The sequence below is a fragment of the Hippocampus zosterae genome, chromosome 7 (genome assembly GCF_025434085.1).
Source record: "Hippocampus zosterae strain Florida chromosome 7, ASM2543408v3, whole genome shotgun sequence".
Lineage (NCBI taxonomy): Eukaryota > Metazoa > Chordata > Actinopteri > Syngnathiformes > Syngnathidae > Hippocampus > Hippocampus zosterae.
Window position 1 is genome coordinate 3,735,598 of NC_067457.1, and position 17,400 is coordinate 3,752,997.

Genomic DNA, 17,400 nt, shown 5'->3' on the forward strand with positions numbered 1-17,400 from the left:
GGGGTGTCATGTGACTACAATTAAAAAATGTTTTGTAGGACTTGCAGTGTGTGGTGTTTTTGTTACATTTTTACTTCAATGGGAATTAGACTGAGACAAACGTGAAATGTGCAGGCTGAATGGGATTGATATTGACTATAAATACATTGTTTCAACTGACGTATCCAAGGGGCTAGTGGCGCAATGGATAACGCGTCTGACTACGGATCAGAAGATTCTAGGTTCGACTCCTGGCTAGCTCGACTTTTTTAAGAGACATAATTCCTAAAATGTCTCTCTCAACCCATTTCCTTGATCACTTTATCAGATTTAATTGACTCGTTTATTTTTCCACGCTAGTAGAACAACGGGCTAGTGGCGCAATGGATAACGCGTCTGACTACGGATCAGAATATTCTAGGTTCGACTCCTGGCTAGCTCGTAATTTTTTTTAAGTAACTTAATTCCTAAAACGTCTCTCTCAACTTATTTCCTTCATAAAATGAATAAAGTCTGACTTTTATCAGCTTCCCTTGACTTGCCTAGTCTCCTCAAGGTCTCTGCGGTAGTCAAGGGCCGCGCATTGCATCAGCACACCGAGGCAACGTGGGTTGGTCTCTGCCCATAGGGATTCTCGACCGCGATGTGCTTTGCTTATGACTTGTACACGATACACTGCTGTAATATGTGTAATTTGTTCAATAAAGCATTTACACTTAAAAAATAGTGACGTAATGACGACCTTTTACGTTCTTTTGCGTCACGACTAAGTTTCGTGCTTATTTGACTAAGACATAGCACTGTATCAAAGCTCACATGAACAATAAAATTTGGTATTTTATTAAAGCACAAAAACAATGCGTTATATAATCCAAGGTATTCCTTATGATAGTGTAACTGATATGAGTCCCTTCACCCTTCTTAGTCAAGAGTAGGGTGCTTATACAACATGTCCAGTGGGGGCGCTAATATCCCGCTATGTACCTCGTCGGCCGCCGTTTAATACGACAAGGAAGAAGCATCTTCTCAAGCTTCGAGCTAAATGTTCCCGATAAACATCTCATTTAGATGAAAAATCATTATATTCATATGGTGATGTTCAGCAGGTAACCTTTCAACTTATTTCTTTGTCTTTTTTTAGATCGAAGTAAAAGCGCGAATGTTTATAAACAACACGGATGAGTGTATTTTTACGAGCTCAGCCATGTTTGACATTTTGCCTCCGTCTCCATGTCGATAATCCTACTGCCTTTTCTATTATTGTATTTCTATTATTTCTCAGTAATGTTTTAAGGTGGATGTTTGCTTATATTTTGTTTACATTTCCCTATTTGGCTTAAAAAATTAATCCTCGTCTGAGCTAGAAATCTACATCAGGTCAGGCGTCCAGGCATCCACATAAAGCATAGATTTGATGTTTACCTGCTAGAAGTTGACAAATCACATCAGCTACACGAGCTTTCACGTTTAAAAGCCCTATTTGACTTAAAATGAGTGGACAATACACCATGTACTGTATGTAGCTCAGCAGGCTATACGTAATGATGCAAAGTTGTCTTCACATTCCCTCTTCAAATGTCAGGTTTCGAAATAAATGATTACTGTATTCAGATTTTTACATCACTTTTAACCAGCCGAGACCATCTTTAAAAGAAAATAAATGAACATTCCTTCCCGCTTAGATTTGATGGAAGCGGACAAGATACCTAAATTCTCCTCCAAGGATGAGGAAATCAACTTTTGGAAAGCTCTCTACGTCAAGTACAAGGCAAAGTATGTGGCACTTCGTTTTGTTGTGAGGTTTAACATATATAAGCTTTTGACTGTTGATTGTGGAGTTTTTATGAGTTCTTGCCAGCTGGGAAGGAAAGCGGGCTTTCATTTTCTTGACGTTGCGTGACATCTTTCTCCGTCTTGGTCCGCATATGTGCTCTCTACTATCGTCTGGCAGCTACCAGGAGGCTCACGATGAGCTATTGGAGTTTCAGGAGGGCAGCAGGGAGCTGGAGGCTGAGCTGGAAGCGCAGCTAGGCCAGGCCGAGCATCGCCTCAAGGACCTCCAGTCGGACAATCTCAGGCTGAAGAATGATGTGGAGACGCTCAAGGTAAAACGTAGACCCAGATATTGGTCATGCCATCACTCTGACCTGCTTTTTATGAACAAATCCTTACCTCCTTCCTCCCTTTGCCCAAACATACTTTCCTTCTTTCCCTCCTTCTGACAGGTTTGTAATCACCTTAGGATGCTTTCATTCTTTCTTTGCTAAAGCTAATTGTGTTGCACCGTCCACCTTAGACATAGGTTGTGAGTAAAATCAGCATGTATTGTATTGTATTGTATTGTATTGTTAATAGCAACTTTTGGCCCACCCTTTAAAGGTATAAATGTAGGTCACAACTGAGGACTATAAGGAAGGCATGGAACATGTAAGAGGATAGCAAAATGTTTTTGTGTGCCGTGACAGGAAAGGCTGGAGCAGCAGTACTCCCAGAGTTACAAGCAGATCTCTGTTCTGGAGGACGACCTGGTGCAGACGCGCAGCATCAAGGAGCAGCTCCACAAATACGTGCGAGAACTGGAACAGTCCAACGATGACCTGGAACGAGCCAAGAGGTCTGGAGACATTTTGCCGGCGCTGTTCCGTCAGTGTGGCATTTTTCTTCTGACCGCGTTTGGGTTTTTGCTATGGCCCCCCCCACAGAGCGACCATCGTTTCTCTAGAGAACTTTGAGCAACGTCTTAACCAGGCCATCGAAAGGAACGCCTTCCTGGAGAGCGAGCTGGACGAGAAGGAGTCGCTCCTCGAGTCCGTTCAGAGACTCAAGGATGAAGCCAGAGGTGACACCTTGAATGAAGTCACTCATTTTCACCTCTGACTAATTAACAAACGTTTCTTTCATCAGATTTGCGTCAGGAACTGGCCGTGCGGGAGCGTCAGGCGGACGTGAGCCGGACGTCGGGCTCCAACTCGCCCACCCACGACGACGTCAAGATGGACTCGGCGTCGCTCTGCGGTCCCGCGTTGCCTCTTAGCAAAAGTCTGGACGTCACGCTCATTGGTAACGTGGCAGGTCAGTGCAGCCTTGCATGTTTTGCTCCATATGGACATAAGTATTGGCACACAACATTTTTTTTTTTTTGCAGGACTTTCCACGAGCAACTCACCGCTGACTCCCTCAGCGCGGATATCAGCTCTCAACATCGTCAGCGATCTACTGAGGAAAGTCGGGGTGAGTCATGCTTTCCAAAAAAAACCACTCATCTGATTTTTGCCTCTCCTCATCATGAGCCTCATGTGTCGGCAGGTTCTGGAGGCCAAACTGGCAGCGTGCAGGAACCTGGCCAAGGAACAGCACGCCAAGAAGACTTACGCTCTGGACAACGGCAACATCCTCAATGCTAACAGTAGCGCCTACTCGCAGTCATTGCATATCACCTATTTGGACAAAGGGTGAGTCTCCTTGTTACTGACCTTACGCCATAACCTAATTTTGTATATTTTTAAAAAATTGATTCTTTTGTTTTTGCAGCAGAGGGACCAGCAGGCTAGATCCAGGGACCCTCAATGCCATCACGGTCCCTCCTGCCGCCTCATCGGCCGGCTTGGTGCCCCTCACCGTGTGAACACCACAGCAACCACCTCCACAGATCCCCCCCGCTCACCCCCACATGAGCGCGCACACCCACACACACATACGAGACAGTAAAGTGATATGCAAACGATTTATCACTCATCGCTCAGCAATAAGAAAAAGAGTCCGAGCGAGCATTCACATGCTCATTGAAGTGTTTCCTGGTTCATTGTATTTTCATTATTTCTCGATGTTTGTAAATGTTGAAAAAGTCTTAAGGGAGGTCATCTTGGGCATTTCGTTTGCTTTCTGTTGCACATATGACCAAAGACAAATAGGACACCGTTCAAATGTGTCACACGTTTGGTCATATTGATCGTTTATATTGCAGTTACAGGTGGCAAGAAATCAATTGGGTGACTGTTGACTGTTTAAATTCCTAAAAACAGTTCATTACTATGGCGGACTAAAATTATTCTAAAAATAATTCTCAGAAAGACTGTCACTAAATCTCAGTAAAGCCATTTTTTTAAATTATACTGCGCACGTTTCAAAAGAACTGTTTAAAAATACTTAATTTAATTGATGAGTGAAATAATTTTGAACGTAGCAGACTAAGAATTATTTGTGGTGATGTTCAACATATTTTGCATTTGAATTATTAATTAATTACAACTTCAATGACCCAAGTCAGTTTTTTTTTTGTTATTTTTGGAGGGATGTTTTGGTCCGAACACAACAAAGCACTTCAGTTCATTTGTATTTATTCTTTCATGTGCAATATCACTTGTGTGTGTCAATGTTTGTATTTTTAATTTATTTAAATAAAATTTAAAAGACTCCAATGTTGTGATAACATCCACGAAAGAAGCATTCTATCTATTCACAAATAAAGGGCATGGGTTCTATTATTTTTTTCCCGAAGAGCAGCGGGAGGCCGAGCGGAGGCTATCGAAGGTGAGAAAGAATGATTGCCCCGTTGTCGCCGTTTAAATAGGTTTCCGGTGGTGACGTCACTTCTGGGAAGGTAAAAAAAATAATCTAAAGGAGTACTTTAACCAACGCACATCGCGTTTCCCCGATAGGCACTTTTTCTTGCTCCGCATCAAAGATTGCATGCAGATCATCCCCCGTCGACACACCAGCCACACCAACACTTGTCTTTGAGTGACAGCATCGCCTTTATTACAATACACTACTGACGAGTCGAAGGTCAAATAAATACGTGGAGGTTGCGGGTATTGTCAGAACGGGTATTTAAATAACCAATGACTCCTTGGCTTTTTGAAGCGCGTTAAGGCAAAAGTATGTCTCGGGCGGCTCGTACGTCACAAATAACGACTATCGGCTGGAACAGAACACGAAAAGGTAACAGGTGTCCGTCTTCATATTCATTGGTCTCCCATTCTGCTCAGATGATTTCTTGTTTAGCTGGATTGCATTTCTCAGTGCTACAAATACAAGTGAACCGAGCAGGCCGTGGCGCCAACGGGGGTCGTCAATGTTGGCCGCTTTTCGACTTTTCTAGGGGGCCAGAATGTTGCGTCCTGATTGTCGATTACATGGTAATTACATGGTAATCGACAATCAGTCCCACACAATGGTACCAAACGATGGCTGTCCCTACTCTAGACGTCTTGTTACCACGTTTGCGATCGGCACACAAAAACAGAGAGCCAACTCTAAAACTGTTCCGACATCCACAGAATACCAAGTCTGCCCAAAGACATCAATGAACATTTCTGACTGCCCCCAACCCAACCCCGCGAATGGCACAGTGGAAGGGGGAGGGGTGGGGGGGTCAAAGGGAATGGTCCCACGTTCTCCAGCTGCGAAACTCAAAAGACCCAGCTGACAGGCACCCACTGCTGCTCGTTGAACAGTTTTTCCATGGCAGAGCGCACGCTGCGGAATGTCGCTTCGAGGCCGTCATTGACGATACAGAGGTCAAAGTAATGTCCGTAGGCCCTCTTGATGCGCTCGCTCTCGTCCACCGTCCTCTTGAGCTCAGAGTCCTGAAAGGGGGGGGACGGGGACGGGGGATCACGCCGAGTGGTTGAGCGTTGCGTCGGGGGCGCTTCGGTCGTCTTTCAAGCGCGAGAGAACGTTTGCACTCACCGTGAGCTGCTTGGTGACCACTCCCGACTCGATGGCCGATCGGTTCATGGCTTTGAGGACCTCAAAATCGGGAGCCTCGATGAACACGACGTAGGGCAAGAACTCCGACGTCCGCAGGACTTTAAGAGCCTTGAAGAAACGCACACACGTGTTTGGCCGTGAGGGAATACTGTCGTCACTGTACAGCGGGTCATGCCAAACTCTAGAGGTCAAACAGTTGACCCGGAAAGGTCAAAGTGTATTTCAACCAAAGCCCCAATATCCTTCAGTCTTCCCTTACCTGAGGGTTGACATCCAGGATGCAGACCTTCCCCGTTTCCGTCACCTCGTGGATGGAGTTGATTTTGGTCCCGTACAAGTTGCCGTCGTATTCGCCGTGCTCCAGGAAACGCCCGTTCTTGATGTCGCACTCCATTTCGCCGCGCGTCATGAAGGAATACATCTGGCCGTCTCTCTCGTCCACCTTTGGTTTCCTGCTGGTGACTTGGGGAGACAAAAAAGGTGCGGAAAGTTCTCAAGGCGCTCGGAAAGTCGACGAAAAGGACGGACGGGCGCTTTTCTACGCCGCCGCGCTCACAGGGGATGGTGGTGCCGTAGCGCTGGGGATCCAACACCAGCAGCTTGTTCTTTAGACTGCGACGGCCGACGCCCTGCGCCCCAATCAGGACCAGCGTCTTCCTTCGGAAGGGGGGCACCTTGGCCACCTCCTCGTAGATCCGCAGCTCGTGGCGATCAAATTCTTGCAAAGGAACGCGATTCGTGAGCAATTACAACAAGGCAGAGAAGCGTCATTTCATTTCTTTAGCATGTCAGCCTCCATACAACACAAGATTCGGGTACCTGCGTTCTTGGTGGTTAAGTACATCATCTTTTTCTTTTTCTTGCCACCCACTCCGCCACACAAAGGACCTGCGAGGAACCAAAACAAGACTGAGCATTGGCTCGCTTTTGTCAGCTATTCCCACACGGTACCAAGGAACAAGTCCACATTTTGGATTTTCAACGAGGGGAAGAATCTGATGCAATGTGCGCATGTGGCCACTAGATGGCACCATCCGAAAGCTCTTAGACTGCGCCTTTGTGTGACCGGCAATAATATCTTTTGTTAAGAGGCATAAACGGAGGCGCATAAAGCAAAGTGCACCACCCACGCGCCCCCCCCCCCAAAAAAAAACCCATCCGGCTCTATCAATTTAATAGAGACAAAAATTACACCCAATTTGAGGATAAGATTGGAAAATGAAGGCAACAAATATGACCGGGCTGTATGCTGTGTAGACCACGTCCATTGATCAAAAGTAACGTGCCGAATTTTTACTCTGAACGATGGACTGTCACTCTTGCATTTCTTCATGGACATCGTCCACCCGAGCCACGCCGGCGCTCATTTACCGGGACTCCGGCGCTCACAGGCACACCAGAGAGGCGACAGCGCGGTGGAAATGCACGCGTGATGCCGAGCGGGGCACAGATGTCGTCTTTGTTCCCGGCGTGTTTTTTTTTTTTTTAATGAAGCAGGGGGCTCAAATCTGCATACATTTGTTTCTCTCCGTTGGTTGGCTCTGTTGTTTTTGTTTGGGTCGTCGTACCTGTGGTGACGAGCTCCAGGTCTCTTTTCACAAACGCTTTCCTCTTTTCCTCGAGGAGCTGACTTGGAATTAAACCGGCGCTTCCTCCCTGGATATGACAGGCCTGCGAGAGACACACAAGATGAGCACCCAACAGCCCCCCTGTGCGGTGTCGTGTTTGTGTTTGCGTGTGAACAAGCCTGTGCGTGTTACTGCAGGCCGGAGAGGCTGTAATGACCTGCCACCAGTTCAGATCTTCCTGGTTGAAAATTTGCAGAATGTCTCCGCTGCAGAAGCTCAGCCCCGCCTCTTTGCACGGAATTAGGTTGTCCTGAGACGGGTCGTAGTCAAAGTGGCATTTGACAAAAGCCTGCGAGGAGAGACATCGGGGGATTGAACGTAACAAGGGAATTCGAAACGGACGCCGGACAATGAATCCCTCTCGGGGCCGAGCGTTATTCATTTAACAACAACAATCGAATCGACTCGCCGTCACCACTTAAAGGCTCATGACCGCCGCGTTCAAAAGGCGGGACAGCAACAGACACAAACAGAGCGCGAGGGAGAGAGCGAGAAAGAGGACGACGGCGAGAGGAGAGCCAGCCAAAACACGTCGCCATGGAAACCATTCCCTCCCCCTTCTGCGGTTGATGTCTTTTCTCATACTCTGATGATGCAAGATCATTAAAACACTCACACACACACACACACACACACACTGCTCTGTGCGTGGCGCTTTTAAATAACGTTTTAGAGGCTGCGGCTGGAGGTGCCAGCTCAGCAGATGGGACGGAGATTGTAATCGCAAAAACTATGAAGCAGTCGAGTAGCCCGCACCCTTTTGGAAGACTGACAATAGGCCCAATCTTACGTTTTTATAAACGGGGCACGTAGATGGCATTTGTGACAATGTATTGACCGTTTGTCGGGAGAAGTCAAAGCTCAAATCCTCTTGAATCGTAGAATGGCGATGAGAGGAACGATTGCTTTTTTTTGTTTTTTTTGTATTCATATCGGCGGAGTCCCGGCTGCGGTCAAAAAGAGGCGCTCTTTGCCGAGTGCCGACTTGGAAAGCGGATGTTTATCGGCGCGGACAAAACACAATCGGCAGCCACTTTCCTCTTTGACGCCGCATTGCAAATGGGAAGATTGAAAAGGCTCGCTGCGGATTTGATCTCATTGGGATTTAATGGTGCATTGGGAACCGCAATTTCCGGTCTGTTAAAATATTTTTTTTTTGAGTCACTCGAACCGTTTGGGACTTAAAAAAAAAAAGAATTAAATTTATTGTCGGCCATTTAATGCCATACCAATTTTGAACTTGGTCATTCGCAAAGGTTGAAGTGCGGACACGGAATCAAAAAGACGTCATTAAAAAAAAAAAAAAAAAAAAAACAAGAAAGAAAGCAAAGTCAAGGAGCACCCCGCACCGACCTGTCTGGGCGTGTGCGGCTCCTGGTAGCTGGGCAGGATCTTGAGCACCACGCTGCCGCTGGCCTCCTTGAGCATCTCCTGCAGGACTTTGGGGTCGTTGCCCACCTCCTTGCCGTTCACCTCCTTGATGATGTCGCCCACGTGGAGCAGACCTTGCTGGTCAATCATGCCGCCGTGGAGGATTCTGGCGATCACCAGCTCGCCGCTCTCCACGCGAAACGTCACTCCCTTCAAGTCACACCGTCACAGTTTGTAAAAGTCAAAAAGTTGCGCTTTCCATAAGTATAGACATTTTGAGAAGTGAACGGCGGCCGCGTGAGCATGACGGTTTTTCAAGGCATTGACGCCGAGTATTGATCAAGAAGCTAATGAAGTGACTCCAGATCGATCCACTCTATTTTCTATCGTGAGGTCGAATCATTATTTTTCAAAGCCATCCATCCATCCATTTTCCGAACCGCTTGATCCTCACTAGGGTCGCGGGGGTGCTGGAGCCTATCCCAGCCGTCTTCGGGCAGTAGGCGGGGGACACCCTGAATCGGTTGCCAGCCAATCGCAGGGCACACAGAGACGAACAACCATCCACGCTCACACCTAGGGACAAATTTAGAGTGTTCAATCAGCCTACCACGCATGTTTTTGGAATGTGGGAGGAAACCGGAGCACCCGGAGAAAACCCACGCAGGCCCGGGGAGAACATGCAAACTCCACACAGGGAGGCCGGAGCTGGAATCGAACCCGGTACCTCTGCACTGTGAAGCCGACGTGCTAACCACTGGACTACCGGGCCGCCCATCTTATTAAAAAAAAAAAAAAAAAGAATAAATCTCCCCCCTCGTTTTCAGAGCAAGTCAATTGATGTTCCGCTTACCAGGTGCTCGCCGGACACCTTGCGGATGCCCACCATCCTCACGGCGTCGGGGGGCACGGGTTGGTTGTTGAGGGCCGCGTCCATGAAAGCGCAAGGGCTGGGGGGAGGAGTTTCGTAGTTTTTGGACGCCACCGAGTCATGAGTCTCCAGCAGAGACTGTAGAGGAGGGACAGGCGACGGGAAAGGTTGAGGATCGCAATGAGATGGTGGGAAGATATTGGCGTACTCGAACATGATCAATGAGATTGGGGGAGAAAGACCTGGAAGTGAGGCTCCTTCAGGATGCGCACCAGCTCGTCGGCGGTTTGGTTCCTGTGCGCCAGAGGGCCGAGCTCCTTGAGGATGTCCTGCACAAGCTCCACGTTGTTCTCCCTCACCGCCTCCAGCTTGGGCTCCTCAAAGCGCTCGTGAGCCTTGGTAAGGATGAGGAGAAATGATCGTTTTGCTATTTTAGCACCGCGCTAAGCGTTTCGGTACAACAGAATTCGCCGAGACCGTCGGCGTTTTCGGATTTTGCTCTCTCACCACCGGGCTCTCCATGATGCCTTTGAGGAAGATGAGGTCCAGGTCGTTGGCCGTCGTCAAGCTGACGCTGTCGCTCAGCGTGTCCAAAGTCTGCTGCATGGCTACGCAGGAGACGGACACACAAGAGAAGAAATGATTTCCCCCCCCCGCCGACACTTCAGGCAAAAACAGCGGAAAGCGCAGTTGTGGCCGTTTGATTGACAAGTGAAAACGGAGCGAGCGCAGGGACAGCGACCCGCCGCCGTGTCTTGTTCTGCCCGCGGCGACTCTCAACACGGGGGGGGGGGGGGGGAAACGAGGCGACTGACAACTCTGTTCGAGAAAGAGCGATTGACGGCCAGCGTTTGTCGCTCCGGCTCGCCACAATCAGACAACGGCGCTAATCTCCGGCACGTGTTGCGCCGGATCTTCAAAGTCAGCGTCAAGGACGACGGTCACATCTCGGCTCCCCCCCCCCCCCCCCCGGAACGAGACGGAAGCCAGACGGGCGATGAAAGGAGCGACGACCTTGATGGTTGGTGACGCAGTCCTTCCGCCCTGTCGCCGGATCATCTCAAAGCAAATCGAGTTACTAATTACAAAGCGTTTAGCGAAGGTTATCCGGGTTGCTACGGAGCGACGTTTTGCGACGCGGAGAGGAGGCCGAGGGGGGACCGCCCTGGGGGCGCAGAGAGCCGCTGGCTTCCATTCCAGATAAATCCTCGCCTGATAAGGTTGTTACGATCTAACTCGCCGGGTGAGTGAAGATGGACGTTCGACGAGAGAGGGTGAAAACATTTGAGTCACCCGATGAGTCATTTCTGACTGAACAAGGTGCTCGTTAGTCACGCTGTCGAGCGCCGAGACGTTCCAGGCCGACGTGCTCGCGGAGCGCAATCGGTCGGGAGCTCGAATGCAAAAACAACGCTTTGAGGACTTGTGGGGCCTGAGAGGTCAATATGTTGAGGTCAATCGTTCGGAAAAAGCGACAGTTTCCGTCTTTGGTTGGCGTGCGACGGCATACGAAATGAGCTGGTTACGCTTCATGAATGGACGCGCGCACGCAAATTCTGATTCTTTTTTGGTTTTCCCAGATAAATGGGCTTCCATATGGCTGTCACAACCCGTCAGGTCGGATTACAAACTCGGAGGCTTTGGCTCGCCGCAGCATCACGGCGTGGCATCGGCGCTGCGCTTTAGAACAACGTACATTTACGCGGATTTTAAAAATGGACGTCGTGAGCCGCGCCGCCGCCTAACTTCGTCTGGCAAGCGTGACGGTTTCAGTGGCGCCGTTGACAATTTAAGGCGAGCCATGCGTGGCTCACCGAGGACAACCGATGCAAGCGCATAAATAACCCACACACACACACACGCGCGCGCACACACACGCAGAGAGATATAAATGCGCAGTATGAAACATAATGCAATCTTAATGAACTTGATCAATTATGGATTCCGCGTGTATGGTACGTCCGCTCCCGGCCAATGGGTGTGCATTTTAATTTGATGCGCGCGCACACACACCCACAAAAAAAAAACTGCATTGTCACTGTCCAATGACAACAATGTAATAATAATAAGATAAGACGACCTTGATTTGAGGAAATTTGCAATGTGTTTCAGCATTTCTGTTTTGGAAATGACGAAACAACACCAGAAACAACGTGGCACAAGCATCGCTGCAGGTGCACGTAAGGTTCAAAACGTATAAGCGGAGTATTCGGAACAGCTTCTGTAAGGCGGGGAGGTCATCGAAACGCCTAATTAAGCCACAGGGCAACGTTTGACATGCAGATATCAAAACTTTTTTTTTTTTTTTTTGGCAATCATCATCTAAAGTAGAAGCACATGTTTTGGGGGACAATTCCCAGCACAATTTAAACAGTAGACGCAGGAGATCGGGTGATGTCAAAGTCGCGAACTGTTTGACAACAAGATTCTAACTTTCGCGTTGCATCGCACTCGCTCGGCTTAGATCATGAAAAGACGAGGCTGCTGACACCCGGGTGTCATCCTTGCCATCTTTCCGCATCCATCGGCCCGTTCAGTCACCACTTGTCAGCGTTAGCAAAGACGTACAGACAGACTCCTGAGCACGCCGCCTAGCATTTATCCGCGCGGAGACCCTGCAGGTAGACAAGTGCGCACTCTTACCTTCTCCCCCGAGCTTCATTTCCAACCCCTCCAGGGAGAAGGCCGAGCCCCCCTCCTCAAGGGAGAGTCTTCCAAACAGGCTGCCAGCCATGGTGACCAACACCTCACGACAGCGCTCACACGCGTACACGGGGCGACAACACACACAATGCTGTGCGTAAGTGGGGTGGGGAGGGGGGGGGGGCTCGCGCCCTTTCCTCCTCCTCCTGCCAAAACAGCTCCCGGCTCTTCCCTCCCTCTTCCACCTGCTCTTGACGTGAATGTGGGCGAGCTACGCCTGACTGGGCGTCTTCTCCGCCGCGCATGAATGAATGCAGACGACAGGCTTGTGTGCATGAGCGGAGCGGGGAGGGGGGGGGGAGGGAATGTGGGTGGGGGTCGACGCGCGAAAGGGGGAGTGGGGAGGGAAATAGGAAGTGCGATGCGTATACTCGGGGAAGGAGGAAGAGAGGCGGGGCAATTTTCCTGGAGGCTTCCCTATGGGGGTGAAGTTGGGGGAGACGAGTAGCGCTGGTGAGAAGGAGACTGGCCGAAGGAGGCGGTGCAAAGGGGGGAGGACTCATAAATGAGGAATAAACTCTTGCCGAGACGACGTCACAGATGAGGGCAAACGCAAGTCATCGGCCTCGCCGACGCGCAACGATTTTTTTTTTTTAAATACTACTGAATATTTTGAGGGCGGCCCGGTAGTCCAGTGGTTAGCACGTCAGCTTCACAGTGCAGAGGTACCGGGTTCGATTCCAGCTCCGGCCTCCCTGTGTGGAGTTTGCATGTTCTCCCCGGGCCTGCGTGGGTTTTCTCCGGGTGCTCCGGTTTCCTCCCACATTCCAAAAAACATGCGTGGCAGGCTGATTGAGCACTCTAAATTGTCCCTAGGTGTGAGTGTGAGTGCGAATGGTTGTTCGTCTCTGTGTGCCCTGTGATTGGCTGGCAACCGATTCAGGGTGTCCCCCGCCTACTGCCCGAAGACAGCTGGGATAGGCTCCAGCACCCCCCGCGACCCTTGTGAGGATCAAGCGGCTTGGAAGATGAATGAATGAATGAATATTTTGAGTCACTTTCAGCCGCATCGCTCGGGAATGAAGTGTGACGCAGCTTTTGGTGGCCCCAAGTCTGAGTCTGCCAGTGACATGAATAGCATACAGCGGAAAAATCCTCTGAGGCGCGACTAATTTAAGAGCGGCGTCGGAGCGAAGCATTATCCGCTTCATTAAGTCACATTCAAACTGCTGAGATGAGATGCGCGTCTGGAGTGCCGGATAAGCCGCAAAAGCTTTCACTATCGCTTGGCGTTCTTTTGACATCTCCCATGGCCGATGCTCTACTCAAGGCGCTCCATTTCGTAGGTGCGCTGTCAAAACTTCTCTGATGGTGACCGTTCGATTTGAAGTTCAATTTTTTTTTTTTTTGGTCTTGTGCTGCATTAATTTTTTTTTACAGGCGTGACAAATTGAGGCTTGTACACAGATGCTCTTGTCACAGTTGATGGAAGCCACTTACCCGAGTCAGAAAAAGCTGTTGCCACGGGCATTTTAGGATTTGCTTCTTCCTTGCGCCCTCCGCCAAACTTGCTCGTTCACCTGTGAAAGGGGGAGAAAAAAAAGAGAGAGAGAAAGACGTCAGAGAAAAAGTCAAGACAAAAGTGAGTTGCTGTCTCAAGCAAGATAATCTGGTCGATTGTGAGCCTCCAAACCAAAGTCAACAAAGGCCCGATTGTCAGACGGCTGGAAAGATTAGCCTGTAGGGTGAAGTTTGTGAAGCGTGCCCCCCCCCCCCCCCACCACCACTACCTCCCCCACTGATGTGCTCCCCTGTGCCGTGACAATGACAACAAACTCTTCCTTCCATCGCCATCACGTTTTCAATCCATCTAAACAAGCTCCCACCCCGATGCTAACCGCTCTGTAACTCAATTTGGAACTATTAATAGACACCCCCCGGCAGTTAGTGGCCTTGTGTCCGCGAGGGGGAATATTCCGAACAGATGGAAAGATTGAACGAGCGGGCGGGCCGGCCGAGGTTTGGCTTAAGAGAGGATCTGTTGATTCTAATTGATCCATTTAACATCAGGCAGCATGAGAACGAAGCAACACCCGGCAGGGGGGGGCCCAAACCTGGCTTTGTCAGGTGATGCGTCACAAATAATTGTGGGGGTTGTGGCAACACATCAAGTGGGAGGTCTGATAGGAGGAGAATGGGTTGAAATAACAGGGATGAGGAGAAAAAAAAAAGCACACAGCTGTTGAACATGAGATGCCAGTAGGATGCTAATTTCTGGTTGCTATGACAACATCTACCCATGGGAGCCCCAACCTCACGTGAAACTTTTAAATGATTGGGGGGGGTCATTGTCACCGAACGACCTCTTTCGCGTTCTAAACGGCTTGGTTGGCGGGCGCCAAACACTTCTACTAAAATGCCAGATGCTGAAAGCGCTTTGGCATCATTGATCAATGCGGATTCGGTCGTTAACGGCACATCGGGGACATTGAGCCCGAGGGGACCCCGTCCGTGTTTGCACGAGGCAATCACAGAGCTTGTTCAAGTATGCAGAGGCCTCGCCTGGATTTTTACTCACTCGTCCTTTTCGCAAACTTTGCGATGCTCGGTCACGCCTACGGCAAAGTGCTCGATCAACATTGCATCATCCCCAGCTGGCATGGCACCGACATGCTCTGCAATGTTGATCGCCTGATTGAGACACACATTGAATGTCAAGCCGTTTATTTCGCTGTTCAACTTTGCAGGGGACAGTGAAACCTCATCGTTAAGGACTGAGACTCGAAGCAAAAGCTAAAATGTTGACAATTGCCTGTGCCTAAAAATTGCAGACACACTTTATTCCTAATCCACATTGAACTTATATGACCCTACAAAAATGTCAATGAAAAAAAAAAAGCCTAACGGTTTGTTTATGTTTGTTAAAAAGAAAGAAATCGCATATTGGCTCGAAATCGCAACATTGATGGGGGGATCGTAAAGAAGATTACTTTTCAAAAGCGTTCGTTCCTGGTCATGGGAATATTTTGAAATGTTATCTGTATACATTCTGGGCCGGCCCAGGTGTCCATATGACAACCGCCTCAAGGCGTTCCCACAATGCAGCAGCGTGCAAAGACACACACACACACGCCCACACACACAAAAGCAGCAGCCAAACAAGTCTTAATCCACATATGGAGCTTGGCGTCAGGCCTAAAAATAACCCCGTGCTCCCACAGGTTCAACTCTTCTCATTACTTTACAGAGAAAACTGCCGTATCCAAGACAACCGTGAGCAGCTCCTCACTTTCTCCCCCACACCCCCCCACCCATCCCCCGGGTGCATTACCATGGCAACAAGGGAAACGGCGTAGAATAATGAGGACGGAATTAAAACTGATGCTATTTGAAGATTCGACCATGCTCGTCTTAATTACAGAGTTGATCAGATTTACAGTACGCGGCATGTGAACGCCGCGACAACAAAAAGATCACATCGCAATCACTCGAGATGTTCTTCACAAAATGCCCGAATAATAAACCAGACACCGCATACTGCCATCATACCTAAAGTAACCCCCATAGAATATGAGCAGCTTCTAATAAAAAATGGATGTCATGTATACAATAGCACAGTATGGCTCAAGGCACCATGCTGAGAATCTCCCCTGAGGACAAGTTTGTAGATTCACCAAGCAACCAACACACCCAAAAGACCCCATGACAGCCCATCCATTAGTTGCTGAGATGTTTCAATGTGTGTGTGTGTGTAAGAATACATATTTTTAGCATTTTCTAAAAGTCATTGCACTATTTTTAAGTGTGTAGAGTACGTAAATAACCAGAAGAGATGAGTCGGTCGTCAATAACAAATGTGGTTCAGGAGAGGCTGACGATTGTTATGAATAACACCAAAATAGTACGGAATGCATACACGGTACTATAAAAAGGCACATCACATAATTGAAAGTGATGTCATGTATTTAAATCTTCCTGAGGAAATGTGAGGTTAAGGACAAACTTAACGTACTATATTCAGCATGCACGTCAAACAAGTCAGTCAGGGAGTTCGTTAATTCTCTATCATCCAAATTAGAAACCGATTACAATTTTTTTTTTACATATTAATCTTTGCTACCAGCAAAAGCTGGTGTTGTATATTTCATACAGTGGATACAAAAAGTCTGCACACCCCTGCTCAAATGGGAGGCTTTTGTATTGTAAAAAAAAACAACAGTAATTTCAAAGGCTTTTCTGCCTACACACACACAAATATTTACATATACAGTATAAGAAATGCGAACTCGTGACGTCAGTTAGCAAGAGCACCCCAAAACAACAAGGTGGGTGCACTGCGTGTGCGCATGCGCGTTTCAACGCCATTAAAACACACTGCATACATTCATTATTAGTGTATCGTGTACGTTTCCATAGACAGTTACAGTCAAGAAGAGTTATTTGAAACACATAAAATAATGGAACATGATGTGAATTTCGCGGTTACAGAAACGCGTGACGTCTCTGCACAGGTGCAGTGAGGTCAATTACACGAACACAGCAAATTTCTAATATGGCCACTAATTGGCCTGGTTGAAGAGGATGCGGCGGGATCAATGTAGCCATTCGTGCGTGACTTATTACGGGGATTTTCTCGTCATGGGATCAGTAAAACACAATTACTCGCATAAAATGAAAATAAAAATAAAAACGCAATGAAAACAATAGCCTGGCCGTTTTTCTGTTTGACGTCCCCCCCGTGGGAAAGGGGCTTGCCTGCTCACCTCAATACGGCTGCCGCGTCGCGGAGGACGTCTTGCGGACGCCACTCGGCTCGGTGTTGCTGGAGGCGGCGGCAGGTCTCGGTTAATCCGCACGGTTTCTTCCAAGCGCCAACGGCAACCTACTCAAAGCGCTTTTTAACGAAAGCCTGAAGACAAAGAATACCTTGGGGGTTTAAACCGCAGTTTCTTCAATATGATTCTATAAGGTTCAATGACGGAGAATACGCGAGACGGTGGTATTCGACAACACACACGGGAGAACGCGAATCTGCCGTGGTTCCGAACCTGCTGTCAGCGGAAACGAATGACCCGTCTCTTGCTTCGACAGCGCACTCTAGTGGTGGGAAACCTGCATTACACACAACCCGATAATTACTGTACATTTGTACATTTGATTTGTACTTTTTTAGGGATGGATAAATCAACTAATTTT

The 17,400-nt window shown here is 48.5% G+C and overlaps 2 protein-coding genes and 2 non-coding genes across 5 annotated transcripts; 3 read left to right on the forward strand and 1 right to left on the reverse strand.

Annotated features, from left to right (window-relative positions):
- Positions 1–169: 169 nt before the first annotated feature.
- trnar-acg (transfer RNA arginine (anticodon ACG)) lies at positions 170–242 on the forward strand. Its single transcript has one exon. It is a non-coding gene; the product is annotated as a tRNA-Arg (tRNA).
- A 106-nt stretch (positions 243–348) lies between these two features.
- trnar-acg (transfer RNA arginine (anticodon ACG)) lies at positions 349–421 on the forward strand. The gene has a single exon. It is a non-coding gene; the product is annotated as a tRNA-Arg (tRNA).
- Positions 422–914: 493 nt separating this feature from the next.
- Positions 915–4,397, forward strand: LOC127603452 (nuclear distribution protein nudE-like 1-B). Its single transcript, XM_052069755.1, has 9 exons — positions 915–1,085; positions 1,662–1,752; positions 1,931–2,084; positions 2,445–2,593; positions 2,682–2,818; positions 2,884–3,051; positions 3,125–3,210; positions 3,286–3,431; positions 3,511–4,397. Exons 2-9 carry the CDS (start codon positions 1,667–1,669, stop codon positions 3,602–3,604), a joined length of 1,020 nt encoding a protein of 339 aa, XP_051925715.1. The 5' UTR covers positions 915–1,085; positions 1,662–1,666; the 3' UTR covers positions 3,605–4,397.
- A 312-nt stretch (positions 4,398–4,709) lies between these two features.
- mpp2b (MAGUK p55 scaffold protein 2b) lies at positions 4,710–17,275 on the reverse strand. 2 transcript variants are annotated; one of them, XM_052069689.1, is made up of 13 exons: positions 16,968–17,275; positions 13,705–13,784; positions 10,069–10,169; positions 9,804–9,956; positions 9,544–9,699; positions 8,673–8,900; positions 7,477–7,608; positions 7,260–7,362; positions 6,511–6,579; positions 6,248–6,409; positions 5,951–6,153; positions 5,671–5,799; positions 4,710–5,567 (listed from the first exon to the last, which is right to left on the reverse strand). In XM_052069689.1, exons 2-13 carry the CDS (start codon positions 13,733–13,735, stop codon positions 5,391–5,393), a joined length of 1,644 nt encoding a protein of 547 aa, XP_051925649.1. In that variant the 5' UTR covers positions 13,736–13,784; positions 16,968–17,275; the 3' UTR covers positions 4,710–5,390. The 2 variants fall into 2 exon arrangements, with proteins under 2 accessions (XP_051925649.1, XP_051925648.1); XM_052069688.1 differs by lacking the exons at positions 13,705–13,784; positions 16,968–17,275 and adding an exon at positions 12,205–12,543.
- Between the last annotated feature and the right edge of the window lie 125 nt (positions 17,276–17,400).